The 24,462-nt window shown below is 56.1% G+C and overlaps 2 protein-coding genes across 3 annotated transcripts; one reads left to right on the top strand and one right to left on the bottom strand.

Annotated features, from left to right (window-relative positions):
* Nucleotides 1-2,286: 2,286 nt before the first annotated feature.
* MDK (midkine) lies at nucleotides 2,287-7,437 on the top strand. Of its 2 annotated transcripts, none has more exons than XM_056492783.1 (5): nucleotides 2,287-2,437; nucleotides 5,719-5,802; nucleotides 5,901-6,062; nucleotides 6,169-6,330; nucleotides 6,741-7,437. In XM_056492783.1, the coding sequence occupies exons 2-5, from the start codon at nucleotides 5,724-5,726 to the stop codon at nucleotides 6,764-6,766; spliced, it is 429 nt and encodes a 142-aa protein (XP_056348758.1). In that variant the 5' UTR covers nucleotides 2,287-2,437; nucleotides 5,719-5,723; the 3' UTR covers nucleotides 6,767-7,437. The 2 variants fall into 2 exon arrangements, with proteins under 2 accessions (XP_056348758.1, XP_056348757.1); XM_056492782.1 differs by lacking the exon at nucleotides 2,287-2,437 and adding an exon at nucleotides 4,621-4,630 and having other exon boundaries at nucleotides 6,741-7,436.
* Nucleotides 7,438-7,752: 315 nt separating this feature from the next.
* On the bottom strand, nucleotides 7,753-23,647 carry CHRM4 (cholinergic receptor muscarinic 4). Its single transcript, XM_056492683.1, has 3 exons — nucleotides 23,518-23,647; nucleotides 11,260-11,301; nucleotides 7,753-10,706 (listed from the first exon to the last, which is right to left on the bottom strand). Exons 1-3 carry the CDS (start codon nucleotides 23,561-23,563, stop codon nucleotides 9,229-9,231), a joined length of 1,566 nt encoding a protein of 521 aa, XP_056348658.1. The 5' UTR covers nucleotides 23,564-23,647; the 3' UTR covers nucleotides 7,753-9,228.
* Nucleotides 23,648-24,462: the final 815 nt, after the last annotated feature.

Here is a 24,462-nt window from a genome sequence, read left to right as displayed (position 1 = left end):
GCAACTGGAGGAGGGGGCCTGCTCTGCTCCAGCCTGCCCAGACCCTGCATGCTGGCGCTTGGCCCACATCTCGGCAGGAGGCTGTCAGTAACCATGGCAATTGGAGCCTTCCAGCCGCCCCAGTGTCAAATATACAGTGGGGAAGAAAAGCAGTCCCAATGTGTGATCATTCTGATGAGGAGTGTTGGGAAAGGGGCAGTGTACCTTTGGGGCAGGGTGTCAGCATCCCCTCTTTCTCCTTTTCAGCCAGGTGCTGGAGGTTCAGAGGTCTGTCTGCCCTCCTGTGGGATGGAAGCACACCTGGGTGTGTAGGCATCAAGTGCATGTGTGCAGGCTGGAGAAAGCCTTGCGAGCCCAGCCCTGCTAAGCAGAGCTGGGGTGACAGCCGTTGGCCCTGTTAATGACTACCTGCCACACACCTCAACAAGTAAAAGGTCATTGCTCTCCCATGCATGGCTGTGTCCCTGCACTAGTACTGCTGCAACATCCACCACCATTTTCCTGATGACCAGGCTTTGACCAGAGATGGAAAATGCAGAGCTGACATGCCATGAATTAGCTTGTGACATTTTTAGAGGTAAAAGTTTCAAGTTAACCAACTGCAGGGAAATGCATCTGGGTTAGTCACACTCCCTCTTTTTTCCTCCTTTTCTCAGCATGAGGCTCCTTTCTGAAATCACAGCCTTCTGCTGCTTATTTGAGCTGGGGAAGGGGCCATTTCCCCCATGGCCCTCAGAAAGAGCCCAAAGGGACCAAGCACAGCCACTGCTGACAGTGATGTGCACCAATGCATCTCTGCTCTCTCACACAGCTAGCATTTGTCTCCTGGTCCCCTGGAAGGAGTGAAAATTTGCACAGGGCTTCACTGTACCATATGTTGCTGTACCCTGGGGACTCCAGCAAGATCTTCAGCTCCTGGCCAGAAACAGCTGAAAAGAAGCAGCAGTTCTGGCTCCACACCTAGTTCTTTAACATTTCTATAGGCCTTGGTTTGCTCATCATGACCCCGTGATTCAGACGTGCAAATCTGATGTACACCTAGATCCTTCTGCCTTTTTACATTGATATTTGTCTCAATGGCTTTCTTCAGCTTGAGTTTAAAGGCCCAACAATGGGTGAGGCTATTGGCTTTGATTCCTGCCTAGCTATCAGGATCTATCTCTGCATCCTGGGCTCAAACACAGCCTGGCATCTCCAGATCCCTCACCACACAGAGCAGTACCTGTTGCTGTGTGTGCAGCAGGAAGGAGAGATGACATGTTCCCACATTTACTAACCCTCCTCAAAACCTCTGCAGATGTTTAGGAAACTGCTAGCAGAGTGGAAGTTAAATGTGGCAATCTCTTGGAAAGTGATTCCTGGTTTCAAAGCAGGTCATAAAAACCAGCACTGCCCTTGCCCTGCAACCCCACCTGTGGCAGCCCAGCTCTCAGCAGACCTCTTCCAGGATAAGCATTGGAGAAATGGCTGCATTCCCCACCACAGCCCCATTTTTCTGGCATGACTTTCCCTTCCAGCTGCCAGCTCCAAAAGGGAATTGGCTTGGCTGCTGCCTTGCTCACCTCCCAAGAAAAGGTGGTGGATGGGGGGAAAGGAGCAGTCACATCTGCAAGGTCCTTTTCATCTCCCACCAGTGGTCGATAGTACCACTTGGTCCAAGGAGAAGGGCTGCAGCATGGCTGAGCTGGGGACAGGCAGGCAGGTCACAAGGGATGGAACTGGGGAGACACTTGGCACAGCATGTAAGTGATGCACTGCTGTGGGTGCTGAGCAGTACCCCTTTCCTGGTCACTTCCCACGAGGGGCAGAGCAAGCAGAGAAGGGTGAAAAGGGCAGAGATTGTGAAAGGTCGGTCCATTGATGCCAGTGGCCTTGATGGAGAGGGAGGCGTCCGCGGAGCTGGTGGAGACACAGGGTGGTTCCCTTTACTCCACTGAGGCCCGGGGGTGCCCTCGGGGCCAACTTCCAGTGGAACTCAGAGCAGCAGCCCCCAGGGGAGACCCTGCCCGGCTGTTGAGCCGTGCATCCCTTCGGCCACTCGGTGGTGTTGGGGTGCGTGGTCAGCTGGACCCGCACGGCTTTCCTGGTACCGCACCGCGGCTACGGGTTGGAAAGCACAGCAGGAAGACGAGAGGGGACAAGGGACAGGGGCCGAGCTTCGCAGGACCTGACGCGCCCGGGCCCCGCTTAGCCCCGGCCGAGGAGCCCGCGCTCCCCCGCCCCACCGGCCGAGGGGCCAGCCTGCCCCCGGGCCGCCCCTCCGCCTTTGTGCCTGCCGGGGGGCAGAGGAGGAGCTTGAGGAAAGTTTTGGGCTAAAAACCCACCTTTTTGCTGCCAGCCGAGCCCGACGTCAGGGGCCGCTGTGCGCTGCGCGGGGCTCCGCACGCGGCCGCCACACAAAGGCAGCAGCTCCGCTCCGCTCCGCTCCGCTCCGCAGGTGAGTGCGGCCCCCGCCCGCAGCTCCCGGCTCGGGCCCCCGGCCCAGCGCCCCGGGCACGGCCGCACCGCCCGCCCGACCCGCGGCCACGGGCACGGCGAGCGGCGACCTCCCGTCACCTCCCCGGGGCAGCCATCCGGGCCGAGGGCTCCCGGAGCGGGAAGGGGCTCTGCCGGGTGGGGGACAGGCTCCGGCTGGGGAGGAGCTGCGGAAAAGGGCGACTGGGGCCGGAGGACCGGGGGCGGTGACCAGGGGGGTGCGGGATCGCCTAAGGGGAGCCAGGGAAAAGCCTGGAGATGCAGAAGGATGGAGTTTAGTAGGGCAAGACGGAGAGCAGAAGGGTTGAGGCAATGGCCCGGTGTCCTACCCCCCATTCACGTGGGGAAGCACCCCACACTGGTTCGGGGAGAACTCAGCTGTGGAGATCCCCGGATCGGAGCCCGGGGAGCTTCCCCGGAGCGGGGCTCGACCGCCGCCCGCCTCTCCGCAGGGCGAGGGAAAGGGGCTCCCCGGGGCTCACGGCACAGCATCTACCCTGAGCAGGGAGGGAGCAGAGCGCAGAGGTGTGGAAGGGCGCTGCCTGCTTCCCTCTCTGCCCCCATGCAGGGGCAGAACCCTTTTTCCTTGGAGCACCTCTCCTCTCCGCGAGGGGATGGTGAGGCCGCCTGCTGGAAAGCCCCACGGCCCCACGGCCCCCCGGCTCTGCTTCCCTCAGCACCTCTGGGAAAGCCTCCTGGCCGTGAGAACGCCTGGGCTCACGGGCACATGCTCGGCGTCCCTTTCCTGGCAGCAGGGCACTTCATGCTGTGGCGGTGCTTGGCACTCCAGCCGCGGGGTTCCCGGGCGCCGGACTGGCTCCTCCAGGGCCGGGCTGCCTGCCCGGGGGCTGGAGCAGCTCAGCTCAGCCCGCCGGGGGAGGACAGCAGCCCTGCGCCCGCCGCTGCCAGAGCCAGCTGCAATTTGAGCCGAGCGCCGCCGAGCCGAGAGGTCCCACTGCTGGAAAGGGGCTGGGAGGGGGGTGCCAGTCCAGCCGCTCCCAGGAGCGCATGGGGACACCGTCAGGGATCGGGAGCTGGGGAGGATGTGTGGCCCGCATTAGGAGAGGGCAGTGGCACTACCTGGCTCGGAACGGTGTCCAGAGAGAGGTGTAAGCTTTCCCATTGCAATAGGGGGTATTTGAGCTCTGCTTCAGCTTCACCACGTGATTTTTCTTTTTAGAACTTCAGCTTCACCAGGTGATTTTATTTTTCTTTTTAGAGCTGATCCTAGATCATAAAAAGCCAGGGCAGCTAGAGGAGGGGGGAAGAGTGAGCAGGGACTGATGTTATGTGAGAGCCAGCCAGCATCTGAGGAGAGGAGCCAGGGCCCCTCAGGGACGGAGGAGGAGTAGGGCTGTGCGGGCATGCCCAAAGGTGCTGTCAGCCCAGCCAGGAACAGCCCTTGTTTGCCTGGCTGTTTGGAAAACCAGTTGGGAAACTGCACTCCCTTTTCCTTATGAATGCTTTAGGATGGGCCATGTCTGAAGGTCCCTGCTGACCTTTGCCTGGGGAATGCAATGTGCTGGGCTGAGCCTGGGAGCAAATTCAGGGATCCCTGGGGCTGTAGCTGGTCATCCCCTCAGAGGGCATCCTTCTAGCATCCTCACATGGGCAGGCCCCAGTGCACCCAAGGCAAACAGAGGGAATCTGTGCCTGGAGGTGAGGCAGCGGGAGCACTGCAGCTGGGGCTGTCTGCCCTGGGGGCTTGAAGACCATGTCAGAAGGGCCTGAGCAGGAGGTGCTGGGCTGGGAGGTAAGTGCATGGAGCACAGGGAAATGCTCTGCAGCAAAGGATGGGAGAAGTTTACAGAACACCTGAAACCAGGGGGATGCTGTGAATAATGTGGATGTCAGAGGTGCTACCCCATAAAGCTGCTGCAGAGAGTGGGACAGCCATGTCTCTAAGTCAGCTCAGCTCCAGCCTTGTCATCTGCAACCAGCCCATCTGGACTGAGCCCTTGTTCCCTTTGAAGGCAGATGGGTGGGAGCAGAGCTGAGTGCGCTGTGCTCGGCAGGATGGCTCCCAGCCGGGCTGGCTGAGGGGGGAGGCAGATCTCAGCCCCACCACTGTGCCCTCAGCCAGCCAGTCTGTGTAATTCCCTGTGACAGTTCAATGCAGAGCAAAGCTGGCAGCTTGGCGGCGGATGCATGAAAGGTGAGTGCACTGGAGCCTGAATAATGTGGGATGCTGCTCTCTCTGGCATGCTGCCCGGGGAGCCCAGGGGAGGGAGCAAACCATGACCCCGGGCTCTTCCCTGCCTTGATGTCCCCTGGGGACCACGGTTCATCCTGTTCTCTGCAAAGTTCTGCCAAGCCCATCACAGAGCCAGGGCAGGTGCCATATATTTTCTGGATGTCTTCTGCCACACAGATATAGGTAGGATCTTAAAAGGCTTTGGGGAAGCAGGGAAGATTTGAAATGCTGGCTCTGCATGCCTGCACTCTTGTTCCCACTGAGAGCAGGATGTGGGACTGCATTGTTGGCAGCAACATCCCAGAGTCTGGTGGTGGCAGCCAGAGAGGAACCATCACGTGGTCCAAGGCCACTGGGGCAGGGGGACAGGGCACAGTCCCCAGAGCCAAACCCTTGTGTGTGTGCAGCCTTGTCCCCAACCTGCTCCCTGCGTGCATGGGTGGTGTGGGCAGTGGGCTCAGCACTCCTGCTCCATCCCTTCAACGAGCTCCCACACTGTGGATGCTTTTCTTGGCATTTAATCCACTAATTTAAATTTCGGACCTCTCATGGAAGCAGGTTTGTTTTTCTGGGCTTTTTTCCTTCTCCCTGGCATCCTCTGGAACTGGAGTAAGGTTCTGTGGGAGCTGTGCTCCCTGGCCCCAAGGCTCTTTGGTATGGGGCAACAGCCTGCTGGGTCAGGGATAAAGGGTTCACAGGGAAATATGGGGGTAAGGACTGTCAACTGGCACCCAACTGTAGGACCTTCCCCAGATGCTGTGGCATGTGGGTTCCTCATGAAGAGCATTTCAACCACATGCAGGGCCTTGAGAGGAGCTGCAGGGGTGGGAACAATCTCTCAACCCTGCAGCTCAGTGGTGGGAGGCAGTTGTTGAGGTACACAATTAACTTTCCTGTTGTAATTAGTGAACATACTCTGCTGGCTGGCAACAAGCAGGGCACAGGGATGTAGACACACATGTAGGTATGTGGAGGCAGCCAAAACCACCATGCTTCTCCTCGACACCACCTTGCACTCCAGCCCACCTCACTCTCTCCTTCCTCCACAGGCAGGATGCAGGTTCGGAGCCTCCTCCTCCTCCTGGCGCTGATCCTGGTGGCTGCTGCTGCCGAGGCTGGCAAGAACAAGAAAGGTGAGGGGCAGCCTGGGGCAGGGGGCCAGTGGTGTGGGGGCAGAGCGGGCATGCTCCCCTGTCCCTGCAGAGAGCACCCACTCCACTTTCCCGCACAGAAAAGGCAAAGAAGGATGGCTCCAAGTGTGAGGACTGGCGCTGGGGGCCCTGTGTTCCCAACAGCAAGGACTGTGGCCCGGGCTACCGCGAAGGAACTTGCAAAGATGAGAGCAAGAAGCTCAAGTGCAAGATCCCCTGCAACTGGAAGAAGAAATTTGGAGGTGGGCATGTTGGGGTGGGTGGTTAAGGACCACCCTGTGCTGGGTGACGGGGGCTAATGTCCCGCCAGGTCCTGGCTAGTTCTGATGGCTCTCCCCTCTCATCCAGCTGACTGCAAGTACAAGTTTGAGAGCTGGGGAGGCTGTAGTGCTCAGACAGGCCTGAAGACTCGCTCTGGCATCCTGAAGAAAGCCCTCTACAATGCCCAATGTGAGGAGACTGTCCTTGTGACCAAGCCCTGCTCCTCCAAGATCAAGTCGAAGTCCAAAGGTCAGTTCCCACCTCTCCTGAGCCCAGAAGGGTTCTGTTGCAAACCTGGGCAGGGGGTTTCACAGGTACCTTGGCCTGTTGGGTTAGCTTTGCTGGTGGTGTGGGGGATTTTGTAGGATGCTCTTTCCTTTACACTGTGAAGTCCAGCTGCTAGCTCTGTGGGATGCAGGAAAAACCCTGTTCTCCCCACAAATCACTACCATCTTTGGTAGGATGGAGATTCCTGGCTCTCCTCACTAGTACTGGTGCAAAACATGGTTTGGCATGGAGGGAGGCTGCCTGCAGGGATGCAGCCATTGGACTGTGCTCAGCCAGTCATGCTGGCTGCGTTTCTACCACAGCAGTGTATGGGGGACTAGGAGCTGCCAGCAGATGCACTAACTCTTGTCTCCTGTGCTTCTTGAATGCAGCAAAGAAGGGCAAGGGGAAGGACTAGAGCAGGAAACCAGCGTCCTCATCGGCCCCCCAACATGGTGCCTACAGGACTGGATGTCCAACTGCAGCTGGCCAACACTACAGTCTTCCTCCTCCTCTCCTTACTCCTTTCCATGACCTCCTCTTTCACTGAGATGCCTTGTTTTAATCATTAGTGTTGTAGAGAGCAAACCCACCCACCCACCCTGCAGCATAGGCTTCCTCCTTTCTTGCTGTCCCATGGGCACTGCCAGTGCGTCCTGCTCACCTCCTCTTGGCTGGTGTTGGGATTCACTGGGATGTGCTCAGAGAGCTGGGATGGAACATACATTTTTCCACCCTCCAGCACAAATAAGTTGCCTTTAGCACACCCTTTTGCAAGCCCAGGAGCCTCCTCTCTCCTCCACCAGGTACTGGTGCTGGAGGGAAGGGCTAGGTGTTGAATCCTTCAAGGACTGCTGTCACCTCAGGTGGTTTATTCCAGCATCCCTTTGGCTGGGGCATGACACCTGGAGCAATTGAGGAAAACACAATCATCACCCTGAGAAGCAACTGCCTCTCCTCTCTGTCACTTCTAACCATGTGTGTCCATGCTGGGGCTGCAGCCCCTCTGCCTTTGTCATGCCAACACCAGTGCTGGGTGGGAGCTCTCCTTTTGGAATTTTTTTTTTCTTTTCCAATAAAAATCTTTTTAAAAAAAGTCTCAGAACGCCCCCCTATTGTCCCCACAAGGCACTGCTATGCTGGAAACCCCAGCAAACCCTGGTTTTGCTGACCCCACTGGCACCAGCAATGAAGTTAGCATGCAGCAGGCAGTGCTGGCCTGGGTTCCACATGCACAAGGTCCTGGACAAAGCATCAGACCTCAGAGCCTCTTTGCAGCAATGCTTTAGGTTGCCCCCCCACCCCTTAGTCTTAGCAGAAGGGATGGGCTGCAGTGGGTAACACTGGGAAGCAGGGAAGGAGCCACCCGAGTGATAACTCATTCATTCCTCACACCATGGCCATTAGTTTCCTGGTCCAAGGTCTTTATTTGTCTTGGGGTGCATTGGGCTGCAGTTGTAACCATTTAAAAATACCCAGAAACCCACCAGGCATTTTAGACAAGGAGGGGTTCCCATCTGGGTTGGGGGCAGGCTCCTTTCTGCAGGTTCCACCCTGGCATGAGGACATACAGACAGAGTTTGCCAGTGCTAGGGTGGCCCCATCCCATCCCTTGCCTGCACCTGGCTGTACCAAGGCTTGGGAGCAGCCGGAGAGCAGCCCAGGTGCTCTGGGTTGCACACCCGGTGGGCTGGGAGGAGGCTGGAGGCGCTGGCTGAAGCCCGCATGCTGAGGGCTCTGCTGCAGCACCCAGGACAGCATTGCATCCATTTACAAAGCTCAGCAAACACCTCCTTGGCCTCCCTGGAGGAGCCCCCTGCACTCAGGGCAGGAGCAGGGCTGGAGGCCACTTCCATCCTCTCCTGCCTCCAGAGCCATGCATCAGCTTCCCACACCACAGTGGGGAGAGCGGGGACCTGCTCATGGCCCAGATGGAGCATGGGGCACCTTGGCCACATTGCAGACCCTCTTCTGAGACCCCCAGGTTCCCCCTGTCCCTCCCAAGGACAGTTATTTTCACAGTCACTGCTGCCCACTTCTCAGGGGCCCCATTCCCCCTGGGCTGTGGAGCGAAGTCCTGCACCACACCACTGCTTTTCTTTGCAGTTTTAGTTTCCATCGTTGTTGGAGGGAACTGGGTTTCACACTCCTCACCCAGGAGTGAAATGCTTGGTTTAGCTGTCTGTTTTTCCAGCAAATTGCTGTCTGAGGGCAGAAAGGGCATGAAGAGAAGAGGAGAGCAGAGCCAGAGCCCAGGGAAAAATTCTGCCCCAGGTCCCTGGGTGAGGATGTCCAATGGCACTCTCAAGGGAAAAGAAGCAGCTTGCCACATCTGTTAGGGTCCAATCTTGACTGCCTTCACAGAGGGCCTGGCTGGGCCAGCAGGACTCCCCATTAGCATGCCTAAGCCAGCCTGGTCCAAGATGTCTGACAAATGTTTGACCCTGGTTTCTTTTCATTTCTTGGGTAATAAACACTTTAGAAGCCAATGGAAAGCATCCAGCATTAGCCCATCTGCATGCAGACAAGCTCTGACGCCTTGGAGACCGTCAGCTGGGGAAAAGGTACATCCAGTCTTAGGAGAAACACTGATGCCATTTGGCCAATCTCAAGAGCATAGAGCTGGTCCTGGTGACCACACCTCCTCTTGCCTCTGGCTTCCCTGGTGGCTCCCCGAGCTAGTCCCCAGGCCCAGGGTGACAGGAAGGCCCTGCAGCTCAGAGATGCCTTGGATTTTTGTCAGCATTGGATGAAGGGCATCATCTGCAATCACTGCACAGTCTGGACTGTTGTGAGTGGGAAGCAGAAGAACCCCTGCTGGCAAAGGAGGCAAAGGGAAGGGTTTCCATAACGTTTCTGAAGTGGTCCCTGAGTACCAGTTTATCTGGCTGTGCCAATGTTCCTGTACTGGCACATGAGAAGGTGCTTGAAGGTTTTCTTGAAAGTGGCATTGCAGAGGGCATAGCAGGCCGGGTTGATGGTGCTGTTGACATAGCAGAGCCAGTAGCCAATGGACCACACAGTTTCGGGCACGCAGGTCTCACAGAAGGTGTTAATGAGGACCATCACGTTGTAGGGGGTCCACGTGAGGATGAAGGCCAGCAGGATGGCAAATATGGTGCGGGTGACTTTCTTCTCTCGAGCAGCCATCTGGCGCTTCTTCCGTACCTGGCTCCTGGCAATGCTGGCAAACTTCCTGGCAACATTGACTGGGCGGCTGTTGGCCAGGGAGTTGTGGTTAGAGGCACCTGACTTAGCTGGGACGATCTCAATGGCGGTGACACATTCAGTCCCAGTCTGCTTGGTGACAATCTTAATCTTGGACCACTTGGAAGTTGGGTTCACCCGGGGGTTGGCGGGACTCTGTCCTTGCCCTGCTGGCAAGATTTCTGCTGTGGGCTTGTCCTTTGTGGTCTGGGTCATGCTGACAGTGCTGGACTCATTGGATGTCTCCTTCTCCTCCTGATGGCCAGTGGCCTCTGTCTGTGCAGATGGCTGGTCATCCACTTTCCCATTCCTCACCTCTTCCTTCACCTCCACGGCCCTCTTGGGAGAGTTATTGTTGTTCTGTTTGACCGTGGGGCCTTTGAGGAATCTGAGGGACTTGGTTTTCCTCTCTTTCCTGCTCTCAGGCTTGTGCCTCCTTACCCTGCTTCTGCTGGCCAGGGAGATGTGGATGTACAGCACCGTCATGATGACCACGGGCAGGTAGAAAGCAGCAATGGCTGTGCCAAACGTCACCGCTGGGTTGGAGAGGAACTGGATGTAGCATTCCCTCTCGGGGACTGTCCTCTTGCCCACAACGAACTGCCAGAACAAGATGGCAGGGGCCCAGAGGACGAAGGACAATATCCATGCGGCCGCGATCATTAGCCCTGCCATCTTGGTGGTCCTCCTGGCCGGGTACGTCAGGGGCTTGGTGACACAGAAGTACCGGTCAAAGCTGATGATGAGCAGGTTCATGACAGAGGCGTTGCTCACCACATAGTCCAGAGCCAGCCACAGGTCGCACACCACGGCCCCCAGTGGCCAGTAGCCTTTGATGATGTACACCGTGTAGAGGTTCATGGAGAAGACCCCGATGATGAGGTCTGCACAGGCCAGGCTGAAGAGGAAATAGTTGTTGACAGTCTGGAGCTGGCGGTTCACCTTGATGGAGAGCATCACCAGGATGTTCCCCACCACGGTGACAAGGCTGAGCGAGCCGGTGACAGTGGCAATGAAAACCAGCTCCACGGTCTTGTAGTTGGTGGGAGGCTGCACGGCCACCTCGGAGTGGTTGCCCAGGGTGAAGTTGTCATAGGTCAGGTTGGCCATCTTTGCCTGCCAGGGATGAGCAGAGAAGTTGTGCATGGGATCTGCAAGGAGAGCGAGGACAGAAAGGGAGAATATTAGACCTGCCAGCCTGTCCTGGCAGCATTTCCTCAGCTTCCCAGGCCAGCACTGCTGTTAGCTAGTGCTCAAAAACCTCCTGGCATTCCTGGACTTCTCTCTGCCACTCCAGGAGTCTGTTGGAGGCATTTTTGTGTTTAGCAGCAGAGGAGACACACGAGTTGCAGGGAAAGAAGCAGGAATGGTGCTAGGACAGTCCTATATCCAGGGTGTGATGGTCCGTTCTTTGCAGGGCCAGAGTGTGATGGTCCCTCTTTGTACATCCCAGTGGGAGCACAACCTCCTGTGCCCCAGAGCAGCACACAGGGAGGCCAAAGGGCTGGGGGAAAGAGCCCAGAGGGGATGCACATACAGCACCCACTGCCAGAACTGCACAGCATGGAGCCAGTGCCCTTGCTCTTCCCCCAGGAACATGGGCAGGTTCATGGTGTGCCCCAGGCATGTCCCATTGCCCTCCCCTAAGCACTCCCCAAGGGGGGCCTGACCCACAAAGCCTGTGCCATGGTCTGCTCAGCTCACCTGTGTCTCTCGCAGCAAACAGCTCCTTCTGCAAGATGAAATCTGGGAGAAGGAAAACAGCGAGTTACACCACAGGTGTGAGTCCCACAGTATCTTACCAGGGGCACCAGCCTGTCCAACAGAGATGGCCCTGACCAAAGGGTGACACTGCAGAGATACAGAAAAGCCAAGAAAGGCTGAAGGTGGGTAATTTGGCACGGCACAGTGCACAGCACAGCAGGCTCAGGAGAGGGAGGGAGCTGCCCCCAGTGCCATCAGTCAGTGATGCTGGGCAGGGATGATGCCTTCCCCCAGTCCCACACCACAGTACAGCTGCAGCCACCCAGGCCACGGAGATGCACAGTGTGGAGTCGGACACCTCAGCATGATACATGGAATTATTGATGAAAAGTGATGAGAATTATAGACAGAATTACTGCCTTCATCCAAACCAAGATGCCTGTGGTTAATCACCCAAGGTAAGAGCAGAATGGACCTTAAAAAAAAAATCAATAGATGAGAAGTGCTGTATTGAGATGAAAGGGAATTTCCTGGAAAACAAAGGAAAAGCAAAGGCACTGAGGGAGTCAGCTTGGACAGAAGAGCTTCCCATAGAACCTGCCTCTCCCACACCATCCAGGCCCCCAAAACACTGAGCCTTCACTAGCCTCACCTTGGCTTCTGGGGGCATCTCAACCTGCCAGACAGCCAAGGGCAGCTCTTCCTGGTACCCAGGGCAGGGGTTCAGCCCCACTGCCAGGACCCCAGCAGGAGCCAGCGAGAGTTCCCACAGCAGGAGCATCAGCACAGTGTGTCTCTGGCTTGGGTCCTGCCTCCAAATGCCTGCTGAATGACTCCTGAAGCTGATTTTGCTGAATGTATAAACGTGCCATTAACACACACCTCTTCCAAACACGATCTGGCAGGCTTTGAGATCAGTTTGTTTATTTTAAGTATTTGGAAAGAAATGCCTTTGTCTTTCATTTGTGGTGAGGGTAGGAGATGCCTGCCAACAGCAAATAGCCAGGTTTTTAATATAAGCATTTTCTAAAGAGATACAGGTGTAATTAAATGGAAATGTGGCTGCTGAGATGCTAAAGCCAGGGTCTGATGTAGCTGTTTAGGCAGCTTCTGCATTAGCAAGGCAACAGCTGCAATAGTGGTGGAGCTTCTCTTACAGGTGCAAGGGAAAGAAGTGGGTGAGGGACAAAGAAATACCTCTCTACCATTATCCTCTAAGTGTGTCTGTGAAGACAAAAAGCTTTTAAAAGAAAGCAATGCCCTTTGGTAGATTCTCCATGCCAGATACGGATGGGGTGAGGAAGCCTGGTAGCACTGCCCACCTTTGCACCCACCTCCAAGCAAAGGGATGCATCAAGGGAGAGGGAAAGAGGTTTCTCCTGCCATTCTTCCTGGGCACCCAGCCAGAGATGTGAGAAGAGGTGATAAGTGTATAAAACGGCTTAGAAATATATAATCATGGCAGTTTGGGGGTTGGTTTCAGTACAATTGAAATGAGTTTTAATTTCTTCACTTCGGTGAGATGGGGAGATTTAACTGTCATTCTTGTAACAGCTAATCAAACCGATCAGACAAGCTAGCAATCACGCAGACATCTAACCCAGCTCTTCCAAGAAGAATTTGAAAGTCTTGAAAAGAAACCTTTCCATCGTCTCTGCTAAAATGTGGGTTTCAGTTTTCTCACTTTTGTTCATGAACTGGCATCCTCTTCTAAGCGTGTCTAATTAATTATCAGCCTTGACAGAGGCTTGTGTTCTCAGCTACCCAAAGTAAGAAAAATCCATCCCAACCCCGAACTGCTCTGTAGGTGTCCCAAGAGCGGGAGGAAAGGCTGCGGCAGCTCCACACGCGAGCCTTTGGATGCCACCCAGAGGTCATGGTGCGAACTGGTGTGAGGAGGCAGAGGCAGCTGCCGTCTCGGGGTGGAGGGCTTCAGCACTGAGCACTGTGAAAATAAGCCTTCACCGATTAGCAAAAGTAAAGCAATCCCCCGTGTGAGGGAAGCAGGAGGACTGAAAATGCTTAAAGGTGTGGAAATAGCATACAACACAGGCAGAGCAACACATGTGAGCTGGGAGCTGTGTACACTGTATTCTCTGCCATACCCCAGTCCACCGGGCATCCCTTCTTTCCCCATCTGCTCTCCATCCTCCTGTCTCACTCTTCTGCCCCCAACACCCTCTCTGAGCTCACTGGGGCTGCTCAGCACTGCCTTTGCCTTCCTGAGCAGAGGAGGCAGCTCAGTCTGGAGCTAGGAGAAGGCCAAGGATGCTACAAATTTGGTAGGTCTGTGCAGCTGACCAAGCCATGCATCATGCCTGAAAGGGCACTAGGGATAGATCATGATGACACCACAGTCAGGGAGGAGACATAGTCTTGACAAAGCTGAGAAAACACTTCAGAAGGGCTCCCGGGGCTGAGACCCCTAGCTGTGACATCAACTGGCTTTTCAGCCTGCACACAACCATTGTTTGTCTGCAGTGCTCAGTGGGTGCTCTGCCGTACCTGCTTGCACCAGCCAGCTACAGCAAGGTCCCTCAGATTTTGGGCAGTGATTTACAGCTGGTTTCTCCTCTCCGTTGGAGCCATTGGGAGACTCTGGCTCTTTACTGATAGCGTCCTCTGGTCCAAGAGTTTCTGTGGCTGCTGCAGTACTCACCAATCATACCATCAAGGGAAATACCTTTCCCTTCCCACACAGCCACAGATCTAAGCAGAGAAAATTGTGATTTGGGTGGGGTCCAACCACTGCGGGCAGTGGGCACAGCAGGGTCTCCACTGCTGCCAGCAGTCATGGGTGTGACCACGCTTGTGCGAGGATTCAACTCCAGAGCAAGAGCAAAGCCAGTGCTCTGTCACAGGGTGACACCCGAGACCACAGCAGAAAACTCCTGCTCCTTGCTTGCTGCAGCTCATGTGCTGTCCAGCAAGCCTTCCCAGACTGTCAGCTCCTACAAACTCACAGCCTCTTGCCAGGCAGGCGAGGAGACAGCCCTGTCATGGACTGCTGCTGACCTTCCTGTACCCAAGAATCTGCAGTAGCTGGAGGCTGGTGCTCCATCAGCTGCAGTTCGTGACTGAGCACCTGCTGAGCTCCCAGCGCATGTGGGATGGAGGGTTTGTTCCCTGCTGTGGAAGGAGCTGGCCACCCTCCACAGCGGCACAGCAAAGGCAATGGCAGAGGGAGGTATTTACACACTGCCGTGTGATGGTGGCACCTCAAGCTGCGGGATGAGCTCCTGGAGCAAGCAGCCCTACTGCCCCAGTGCTCCCTGCCTCCTCTGTACTGTACAGCCTCCCTCTGCTGCACAGCCCCGTCCCACATGTCACCACCAGCCATCTCCTTTCCTGTTTAACACTGCCCCCATCCCAGCATCATCCTCAGGGCTGGGGATCCTCAGGGTGCAGGTGCAAGAGGGGGCAAAGCCATGTCTGGTCTGCATGAGGTTGAAGCAAAGCCTCTGGGAATGAGCAGAGCAAGGAACCCCAACATAAAGCAAGCCCCACGTTCACACACCGGTCTGGGGAGGAAGATGTTTACAGGGGAAGGAGAGGAATCAGAGAAATCCGTGCTTCAGCGACACCTATGAGTGTGAGCTGCTCCCAGAGGAAATGGGATTTAGCCCTGCATGGGTTTGGAGCAACAGCAAAGCTGAAAACGACCTGGAGCCCAGGGACAAGATGGAGGGGCTGTGGCTGCCAGCTCCTGGCTGGATGGATGCTGTGGGTCTCTGGGCACTGCCTGTCTCCGGGAGGGAGGGAATGTGGCCCCTTCCACCACAGCACATTCCAGGAGAAGGCACACATTGTCCTCTGATCTGGCTGGGTGCCAAAGGCTGTGCCTGGGCACATCACCTTTGGTGTCACATTTGGAAAGAGCCGGGCCAGCCGCACTGGCAGCCCCCTGCTTGCCTTGGCTTTCCTAAAAGTGCAGAGAGAGTAAAAATCTTAATGGGATTAATCCTGTCAGGTCAAACTGCTGATGTGATGTGGGGCTAGGCAGTTTGTGCAGCCACCCACCACAAGGAGGAGAGGAGAGAGAAAAAAAGAGGGAACAGAAGATGCTAGACATTTATGGCTCACGCTCACAAAGGAAAGGTATACTTAGGGTAGGGTGGCAGTTTGTGGCGCTAATTGCATTATCTAATAGCTGTTAATTAGTTCCTGAATCATGGCACCACTTTTCAGCTCATGAAGTGTTGTTCTGGTTGACACATTCACACCCCTCAGAGTGTGAAAACAGAATTCCTAGATACTGGGAACAGGCACCTTAGAAATACAACACACGAGAGAAGACCAAGGGCAGGCCCTGTGTCTGGTAGGGGAGGTCTGGTCTGCTTCCGTGCCTCTGCATCGGAATGATGAAGGCACGGAAAAGCAGAAAAACAGAAAGGAAGTGAGGGGCCAGCAGGATCTGTTGTGTTAAAATGGCAGGGCTCCCCCTACCCTCTAAACTCTAGCTGGTGGCTGTGCTTTCACCACTCTGGTCAATGGATCCCTGAAGTCCTTATCCTGTTCCAGAGGAGATCTGAGCCATTGTGGAACAGGAATTGTTTCTTGCCAGTAATCTATGGGGTGGTTCTGGGCATTTGATTTTTCCATTGAATAATTTATTCTTCCTTTTTCCTCTGCTGCTCAACTGGTCCTCATGTGGCAAAGCAATTTCCTCCATCCCTACAAGTTAAGAACCTCTGATATCTTTTCCTGTAGCCACTGGGCTAAGCTCAGTGGCACAGGAGCAGCCAGCTTTCAGGGGGAGGTGAGGGGGCCAGAGAACCACCCTCCTATGCCTGACGTGTTTGCACATCAGGTTTGGAAAATTTGCCATGTCCAGAGCCAGAAGGGAATGCTGCAGCTGAGTAACCCCACCACCCCCAAGCAAGCCAGGACCGTCCCTGCCTTCACACCTGCTTGTAGCTATGTGGTTGGTGCTGGCTTTCTGAGCAGAGCCGAGGCACCGCGTCCAAGGTGGCTGCACCCGGCTGTGGGAAGTGCTCACAGGTCAGAGCTGTGGCTGTTGAGCTGCTCCTGCAGGTAGTGCCCAGCCCAGCAGGCTCACCAGCATCCCACAGCAGGCACAGCTGCACCCCCTGCCCAAACTGGCCCCCAGCACTTCCCTGTATCCCTAATGTGCCCTTTGCAGATTGTGAGGGGCTGCATGCCATCTATCCACAGCATTACCAGACAAGAAGCAAGCCAGTGAGAAAGTATTTTCTAAAAAGTAATTGAAAGGTCACTCTTATAAATAGCCTTCCAGCACACTGGTCACTCTGACAATTAATTAACCACCTGTCACCCAATTATTAGGCTAAATAAATAACCTGTCAGTGGAACGCTGCTAGCAAGTGTGCCCGGCAAATGAAGTGCAGCCTTACCCTGCTGTGCCCAGCCTGCAGCTCCCGGGCACCGGCGGCTCCAGCAGCTCCCGCGCGCGCGCTGGCTCCGATGGTGACATCCCGGGGGACAGGGCTCAGCACGGCGGCATGGCACAGCAGGACAGGGGGACACAGGGCCCTCCCTCCAGTGCCCCAGGGCTGCAGCTCCCTGCTGGCAGCAGAGCTCAGCTCAGTGCTTCTGAGCCAGGAAGGCGCTGGGCTTCCAGCTGAGCCTGGGCTGGAGCCACACTTCTCCCCTCCCATCCAGTGCATTAATGCTCTCTGCCTCAGAGAGATGCTCATGTACTTTTATATGCCTGGGCTGAGGCTTGAACAGAACCCAGCTGTTTCAAGGCAGCGCAGCAGAAATAACCCTGCTGCAGCTACAGGTCCCACGGCCGGGAAGGGCTCTGGGACCAGCAGCAGAGAGGAAGGAGGGGAGAGACAGAGGATTTCAGCAACAAGTGACTGCCTGGATTAGCTGGGCTATCCCAGAGAGAGGTTAGTGGCAGGGAGCAGATACCTGTGGGAGAGAGAAAGGTAGAGGAGGGACTGGGGGCTAGAGAGGCAAGCTAAGAGCTGCTTGCTTAGAAGAGCAGATCCCCTGCCCCAGGGACAGGCCTTGCCTGGGGATAGCAAGGGGGAAGGACCTGGCTCTTTTTGGGAAGTCAGTTGTAGAGAAGCCCCCTCACCCTGCTGTGGCCCCATATAGCCACAGGTGCCAGGTCCCTACCACCCACCTGGGGGATCTGCACACACAGGCTGTCCCAGGTGCCAGGGCTGGTGCTGAATAAGGCAGGGGCTGGCCCCCATGCAGCACCCTGCACTCACCCTGTTTGCCCCCAGGGTCCCATGAACAGTAGGGTGGGGATGAAACTCAGGCAGTCAGAGATGCAGTGCTGCTCTGGCAGAGCATGGGCAGGAGGAGCATGTTTGTCTGTTACTCAAACCAGAGCTGAGACACCACAGGGAGCAAACAGTAAGGTGCTCATCTGAAATTTTAAAGACCAGACAATGGAGCCCCTTGTCCCATGGAGCAGTGTGAAGCTCTACAGGGTTTTGAGAGGACAAATGAGCCAGCTACACAATGGATGAGAGAAAAGAGCTGATGCTCTGAGCCAGGGGCAGAAAATCAGGCAGGAGCAAGAACCGTGATGGATGGATGTGTATGTGAGAGCCCTAGTCCTGGGGGCAGATAGCAGATGGGAATCTTTGGGGTGCTAATGAATAATGAAACCGAAAATATTAGACCCCATTTGACCACAAGACCTGCCAGAGGATTTGGAGTTGGAGGTGGTGCCTGAGGAAAGGGATAGATTGAAGAAGAGGGGCTGTGGCAGAAAGTGGGCAGGAGAGCCCAGGGCATGGATAGGCAGAAGGGAAAATGTGGGGGTCATAGTGCCAGGGGAGGAGAGCAGGTAGGAAATCCCCATCCCTGGTGACAACAGAGAAGGGGAGGGATGGAGAGGAAGGAGGTAGAAAAAGTCTCAGTCTGCCAGGGAGGCATTACTTATCTCCTCTACAGAAAATCCTAAGAAAATCTTCTGAGAAGGAGAGACCTCACACAGAGACAAACCTCTCTCTGCTGCCTTCTCTGGAAGCTCCTCCCAGCTCCTTGCTGGGCAGCTGGGAGCTGTGCTGGCACTGGAAACCTCTGTGGGCTGAAGCACTCTGGCTCAGGCAGGCCAGCTCTGCCTGGAGTCACCTCTCTCACTTCAGGATGGTGACCCCCAGCCTGTTGTGCTGGTGCTGAATAAGGCAGGGGCTGGCCCCCATGCAGAGACCCACAGCACTCTACACTCACCCTTTTTGCCCCCAGGGTGCCCATGAGCCATAGGGTGGGGATGCAGCTCAGACAGTCAGGGATGCAGTGCTGCTCACCCCACACTAACGCTTCAGGCAGCACCCCACAGCACAGGGCAGGGGGTTTAGCCACCTCACTGCCTGGGACTGCACAGTAGCAGAGGGTTTAATGAGCTGAGCATCACTTATGGGCTGTGGTGAGTTATCTGAGCTCTGCAAGAAGCTTAGAGACCACTGTGCTAGACACTGCTCCTAACTGCTGCAGAAAGGCAGGCCCAAGGCCAGGCAATTCATGCCTGTTTTCAGCAAAGGCAGACGCCAGAAGGGTTTCATTGCTCTCCACTCCTCTCTGTACACATGCATGCACTTTTTTGGCCTTATCTGGAGCTGCACATGATGTAACTCTCAGCAGAGCAGGGATCCAAACTACCCCAGAGGCGCTGGAGACGGCGAGATGCCGGGTACGCTCCTTCCCCTCTCAGTCATGCAAAGATCCCTCAAGGATTTCATCCCTGCTCAGCAGAGCCAGCCTGCCGTGCTGCCTGGCACTTGGGAGCTAACATCAGCTCTGGGAGGGTCTGCAAGTGAGGGGTCAGTGAAGCAGGCGCCATGGAGGCCTCTGGAGAGCTGCTCTGTGACCTGGAGTGGAATTAGGGGCCCAGGACATCGTGTTTGCAGACTCGTGTTTTCAGACTTCAGTGTTGCACAACTGCAGCTGAGTTTCCCACAGACAAATCAATCTAATTCTGCTTAAAGAGGCTGAAGGCATTAACCCATTAACTGGCCAATTAACAAACCAACTTCACCAGGAGCCTTAACTCTGCTGATGACATTTCACCTCCAGACACTTCCAGCTGAGGCTCCTGGTGTCGGCCCCCACTGCCTCCTCTGCCAAGCTGTAAGGTGCTACACAATATGCTAGATTTAAAAGCAGTTGTGTACCAGAGGGGGTGCTTCTCTGCCTGGCTGTCTTGGCTGGAGGAGCACAGCCACAGTAGCTCAGTAACATACTGATAGCTCAGGCTGAGCCTGCTGAACTCCAGGGACTCCATGGCTTGCACTGGGTTCTGCCTTTAAAGGACAAAATTCCTAGCTGCTGCCCCTCCTTCACCAACTGATCTGGGATGCATCTCCCCTTCGAGGCTCTTGACGACAAGTGAGCAGCCCTGTGCTTCTCCATGGCCTCTCCAGCTCTCTCTGAGTCACTGGAACAGGTGGGAGAGGTTCCTCTGCAGCCACACACCTCAGCTTGCCTAACGCTGGGGCAGGAGCTGGGAAAGGAACAGGGCACTTGGGCATCTCTGCCACTGCCTCTGCACCGGCTGGGAATGGAGCTGACACTGCACAGGACATAAAGGCGTGATGGGGACAGGCTCACAGCACTGTCACTCACACAGCTCTGATTTGCAGGACCTCCGGCAACAGTTTCGGGGATTGTCAGAGGGACAAAGCACTGTGCCTACAGCCATTGCATCTGCAGGCTTGGACAGGCTGGTGAGGTTAATTTTCTCAGCAAACTTACATCACACAAGGTATAAACTGAGCCTTTGTTGGAGTTCCTCCTCCATGCGGTGCAGCCTCAGGGCTGAAGGCGTCTCTGGAGGGTCCCGAGAGCAGCCCCGGGGCGAAGGCGTGAGCAGCTGTGCCCGGCACGCAAGGGGTGGGGCTGGCGAGCATCTCCAGCAGAGCCTCATTTGCTATGCTCACAGTGCCAGGGACTAGGGGTCAGAAAACAGGTCAAATGATGTCGTCTTGGCACAGAGACAAGTCCCAAGAGGACCAGAGCATCGATCCGCAGGGAAGGTGGGATGGCTGCCAACACAGAGTGAGGACAGCCAGGTGTCTCTAGCTGGGGGAGCAGGGACTGGCTGTGTGTCTGCTGCTAAAACTCTGTCTCTTAGCATCAAGGGGAGGATCTGTATATGAGACACCCTGCATTGTGTTCATGCACCAGCAAAATACTGGAATCATGGGCCAGCCTGCCCAGGCAACACTTGCCCCAGATCGATTTGTCCAGGACGTGCCTAACTCCTTGAAGCTTCAGTAAATGAATTTGTCTCAATACAAGGCGAGGGTCCACCTCAGTATGTTTAAGGGTTTGAATGCAGCAAGGCTGTGCCATGCCTAGAGGGTTAAAGGGATGTCCTGGTGGGTGATGCCCTGGGGATGGTTGAGGCTGGCACACTCCTCCACTTGGCTGTGAGCTGGACAGCAGCTACACATCCAGGCCCTCACCTCCTGGTCTGCCTGGGCCCTGGGCTGGAGACCACATGAGTCTTCCTAAAAATTGGTATCTGTTTTCTGACTAGTCCCACAAATCCCTCAGAAGAAGAATGGATTTGGCCCAGACCCAATCACCAGCTTGAAGAGGCTTCAACACTTCCTGGGTGTGGAGCCCCGGCACACCACTGGTACCTGGCACACTCATGGTGGGTCCTGGTGCTCAGGCACGCTAAAGAGCAGTCAGCAGGGGATACTGGGATGGGAATGAAGAGATAAGAGGAAGTAGGTGGGAATGATCTGGTCCAAAACTTCCATTTCCTCACTGTGCCAGGTCCTGTACTCTCACATCTCCCTGTAACATGTCTTTTAAACATGCAGTTTTAAAGCCAGCCCAGAATGGATGATGAAATGCAAAGCAAACCTCCTCCCCTGGCTTACTGGAGAGCTATAAGAGCACAGACCCATGTCAGACTGAGGAGCAACTGGCTCAAGGACAATGCCCACTTCTCCAGAAGATGCCCATCAAAGTCCTGACTTAGCATGCCAGGGAGAAGGGGTCAGCTTGCACATATGGAACACTTGCTGCATGTCTGTCCATGTGGAAAGAGGAGCTGTGTTTGTGCAGAAAGCAGCAGCCCCTTGCAAACAGCCTCCATTTCCCTCTCCTTTCACGACTGATCTCCCCGCTGCCTTTGCAGAGCTGTGTCTGCCACCTCAGCTGCACGCTCACCAAACCTCTTCACCTCTGTGGAGCTGCTGGTCAGGGCTCAGCAGGGCAGGCAGAGAAGGGATCAATACAAAGGTGTGCTAGGGATGGCTCTGCAGCTCCTGATCTCACTATTTTTATTCCCTGTTTCTGTCTCTTTTCCTTCTTTATATTTTTTTTTCTCCTGGGGAGATATTTGTCATTTTAATTTTAAAGAACAAAACAACAAAACCTCAACCATGACAAAACCTGACATCAATGGGATGCTCGTGGGGACAGTTAAAAGAGAAAAACCATGCTCCTTCTGCAAACTCAGAGTAATTGGATCAGAGTATTAATTAATCATTTCAGTTCATTTCTCTTCTGTGAAAGAAAACAGACTGACCTGCTGAGACGGGTACGCCCCTCGTGTGAATAAACAAACCACTTTTACTGGTAGCCCTTCTCTTCCTTCTCCTGCCAGCTTTCCTCTGCCCACTCATCAGGTCACTCCCAGGGCCACTGCCACTCCATCCAGCAGCCCTGGACACTTGCTGCTGCTCTGAGCAGGGCACATGGTCTTGGCTGCTGCAGGAGCCAGGGCTGCTGCCCAGCACTGCACACCTGCTCCATCCCCACCTTCCACACCCAGGGCTCCCACCACCAGCCAGCTGAAGGGGGATCCAGGGATGGGTCGCTGGTTAGGGTCTCCACTGGATGCCCTGCTCTTTGTTGGGATGTCTATGGGGGCCTAGTCCAGGCTGGAGAGCAGCAGCAGGAGCTCAGATCACGGGAGTGAGTGCGTTAGGAAGCAGGAGGTGGTGCCCAGCAGTAGAGACAGTGAAAGCATCGTGGTGTCACCTGTGATCTCAACGTGAGCCTTGTCTCTGGTGCTGTTTCACCAAAAGCCTGGGCTCTGGGATCACGGCACCTGAGTATTTTGATAAACAGTGCCTGCATCAACAAGCCACCCAACTGCATTGGTAGCAACCCTTCCAGCCCCTCTGCTCACTCTGCAAATTGTGGCAGAAGTCAAACCACTCTTGGAGGTCACTCAAGGCAATTGTGATAAAGCAGGGAGCCTCCAAATGCCCAAGCAGAGCCCAGTTATCAGCAGGGCACAGGGGAACACCAGCTGTTCCTCAGGTTGGGAAGCATATCCCTAGCCTTGGGTTTTCCAAAGGCCAGCTAGAAAAATCCATCCACAGCACAACAGAGGGGTTGAATACAGGTCAGACAGAAGCCAGTGCTGCTTTTATTTAAGAAAAATGGCAAGAACTGTCCCCTGATTTGAAGCCAATGTCATTATTTTGGAAAGAAGGGTGTGGCTGCCTGACTCTTGTCCATGACGGGCCAACAGAGAGCATGGGGCACCTGTGTCTTTACCAGCAGGAAAGGTGCAACAGGGCCAGAAAGGGCTAAAGGGAAGATGAGATCCACACTGAGGGAGAGAGTGGGGAAGGTAAGTCTCCCTTGCAATGCACAGCCCGGCAAAGGGCTCTGTGGAGAGGGGGCAAACTTCTGCCTAGTCATGTCCTGGCAGGTGGCCACCAGAGCCAGAGGGGTTTGCCCAGTATGGCGACAAAGTATCCAAAAGAATGGGGATCCTGTCCCTGTTGCTCTTGTTGGAATAGTGAGGGAAGCACGGAAAGCATGCAGGTAGTTTTTTGTCCAGGGATGTCTCCTTTCCAAAGGAGGCACCAGGGGAGCAAATAACCCCCGTCCTGGGTTTCCTGCCGGGGGGTGCCTGCCCCGGAGCCGCAGGCTGCTCGTGTTCCCTCCTCAGCGTGCTGACAGGGCTGTTTCCTGGGTGACAAGAGGGACCCGAGGTTCCTCGGGCGACGGATCCCGGGAACGGTGTTGGTTTGATGCGAACAGGGAAAGCGGGTGCCAGACATCGCCCCGGTGCCCCGGCAGGGCTGCACGGCTCCAGACATCCCGGGACAGCGAACCAGTGCGAGGGTCCCGACCCGCGGGGCACCCGGCGTTCCCGGAGAGACGCAGGAAGGAATGTGGGGAAAGTTGGCAGAGACACCTCCCCCATTCCTGGGGGAGCCGCATCCCCGGGGGCGCGCAGCCCCGGCCCCGTGCACCCCGAAGCCATGCTGACCCCCCGGACCCTGCGGGGCTCCCCGCGCCCCCCGCCCCGCCCGGGCCCCGAGCAGCACTCACCGGGCAGCCCAGCCCAGGGCGGCGCAGAGCGGTTCTCAGCGGCCATGGTGCCGCGCCGCGCCCGCGGGGGCTCCGGCTGGCATGGCCCGGCTCCGGTCCGGCTCCGGTCCCGGCTCCGGTCCCGGCTCCCGGTGCCGGCGGCGCCGCGAGCGGCGGAGGGGCGGGGAGAGGGGAGGGCTCGGCGCTGCCGGCTCGGCCCTGTCCTCCTCCCCCCGCCCCCGCCCTCCCCCGCGCCCAGATGTGTCGCCCCCAGATGTGTCGCCCCCAGATGTGTCGCCCCCTCGCCGCCACGAAAGCGCACCGGGGCGGGGGCGGGAGGGGGGCTCACAACGTCAGGAGCCGCTGCCAATCCCCACGCCGCCGATCCCCCCGTCCCAGATGTGGCCTCCCGGCCCTCCGGCCAGATGTTGTGCGGGAGCGCTCCTGCAGCACCCCGGACAGCGCTCCCGGGATGGCCGGGCTGCGGCCCCCGCTGCCCGCCCCGGCACCCACGGCCGGGATCAATCCCGATCCGCCGGAGCCCGCAGCGCCGGGAGCACCGGCGTCCCAAGGGGACAGAGCGAGGAGCAGGGAGGCGCAGAGCGGGGCCCGGCACAGCCTGGGCAAAGGGAGGCCTCGACGCTTTCCCTGGCCCCCAAAAATCTCTGCCGGGCTGTCACTAGCGCCCGGAACTGGGGTGTTCATGCAGAACAAAAAAACTCGTCAGGCAGCTCCACAATCGGCTGACTGGGTGTCCCCCAGATCTGGCTTTTGGTAACAAGAAAGTGCAAAAATAAGAAGAAGCAAAGGGAAAAGTGAAAAAAACACCGGTACACCTTTCCCCTTCCCTTCACTTTAGACCTAGAGCAACTCCCTCACCCACCCTCTGCCTCTCACTTGTGCTGTCTCACAGACACACACGGGTATCATTTCCCCATCTGCTCAGCTCTCACACGCACATGCATA

This window comes from Oenanthe melanoleuca, chromosome 5 (genome assembly GCF_029582105.1).
Source record: "Oenanthe melanoleuca isolate GR-GAL-2019-014 chromosome 5, OMel1.0, whole genome shotgun sequence".
Taxonomy (NCBI): domain Eukaryota; kingdom Metazoa; phylum Chordata; class Aves; order Passeriformes; family Muscicapidae; genus Oenanthe; species Oenanthe melanoleuca.
The sequence above is the reverse complement of the archived record's forward strand: the minus strand, read 5'-3'. Positions and strand labels throughout refer to the sequence as shown.

Excerpts from the sequence above, each read along its gene's own strand:
- MDK (XM_056492782.1), top strand. Across the intron at positions 6,063-6,168 it reads CTGGAAGAAGAAATTTGGAG|CTGACTGCAAGTACAAGTTT; the intron begins GTGGGCATGTTG and ends CCTCTCATCCAG. Across the intron at positions 6,331-6,740 it reads GATCAAGTCGAAGTCCAAAG|CAAAGAAGGGCAAGGGGAAG; the intron begins GTCAGTTCCCAC and ends TCTTGAATGCAG.
- CHRM4 (XM_056492683.1), bottom strand. The coding sequence starts at position 23,563 with ATGGCCGCTGAGAACCGCTCTGCGCCGCCCTGGGCTGGGCTGCCCG. Across the intron at positions 11,302-23,517 it reads GCCCTGGGCTGGGCTGCCCG|ATTTCATCTTGCAGAAGGAG; the intron begins GTGAGTGCTGCT and ends TCCTTCTCCCAG. Across the intron at positions 10,707-11,259 it reads GTTTGCTGCGAGAGACACAG|ATCCCATGCACAACTTCTCT; the intron begins GTGAGCTGAGCA and ends CTCTCCTTGCAG.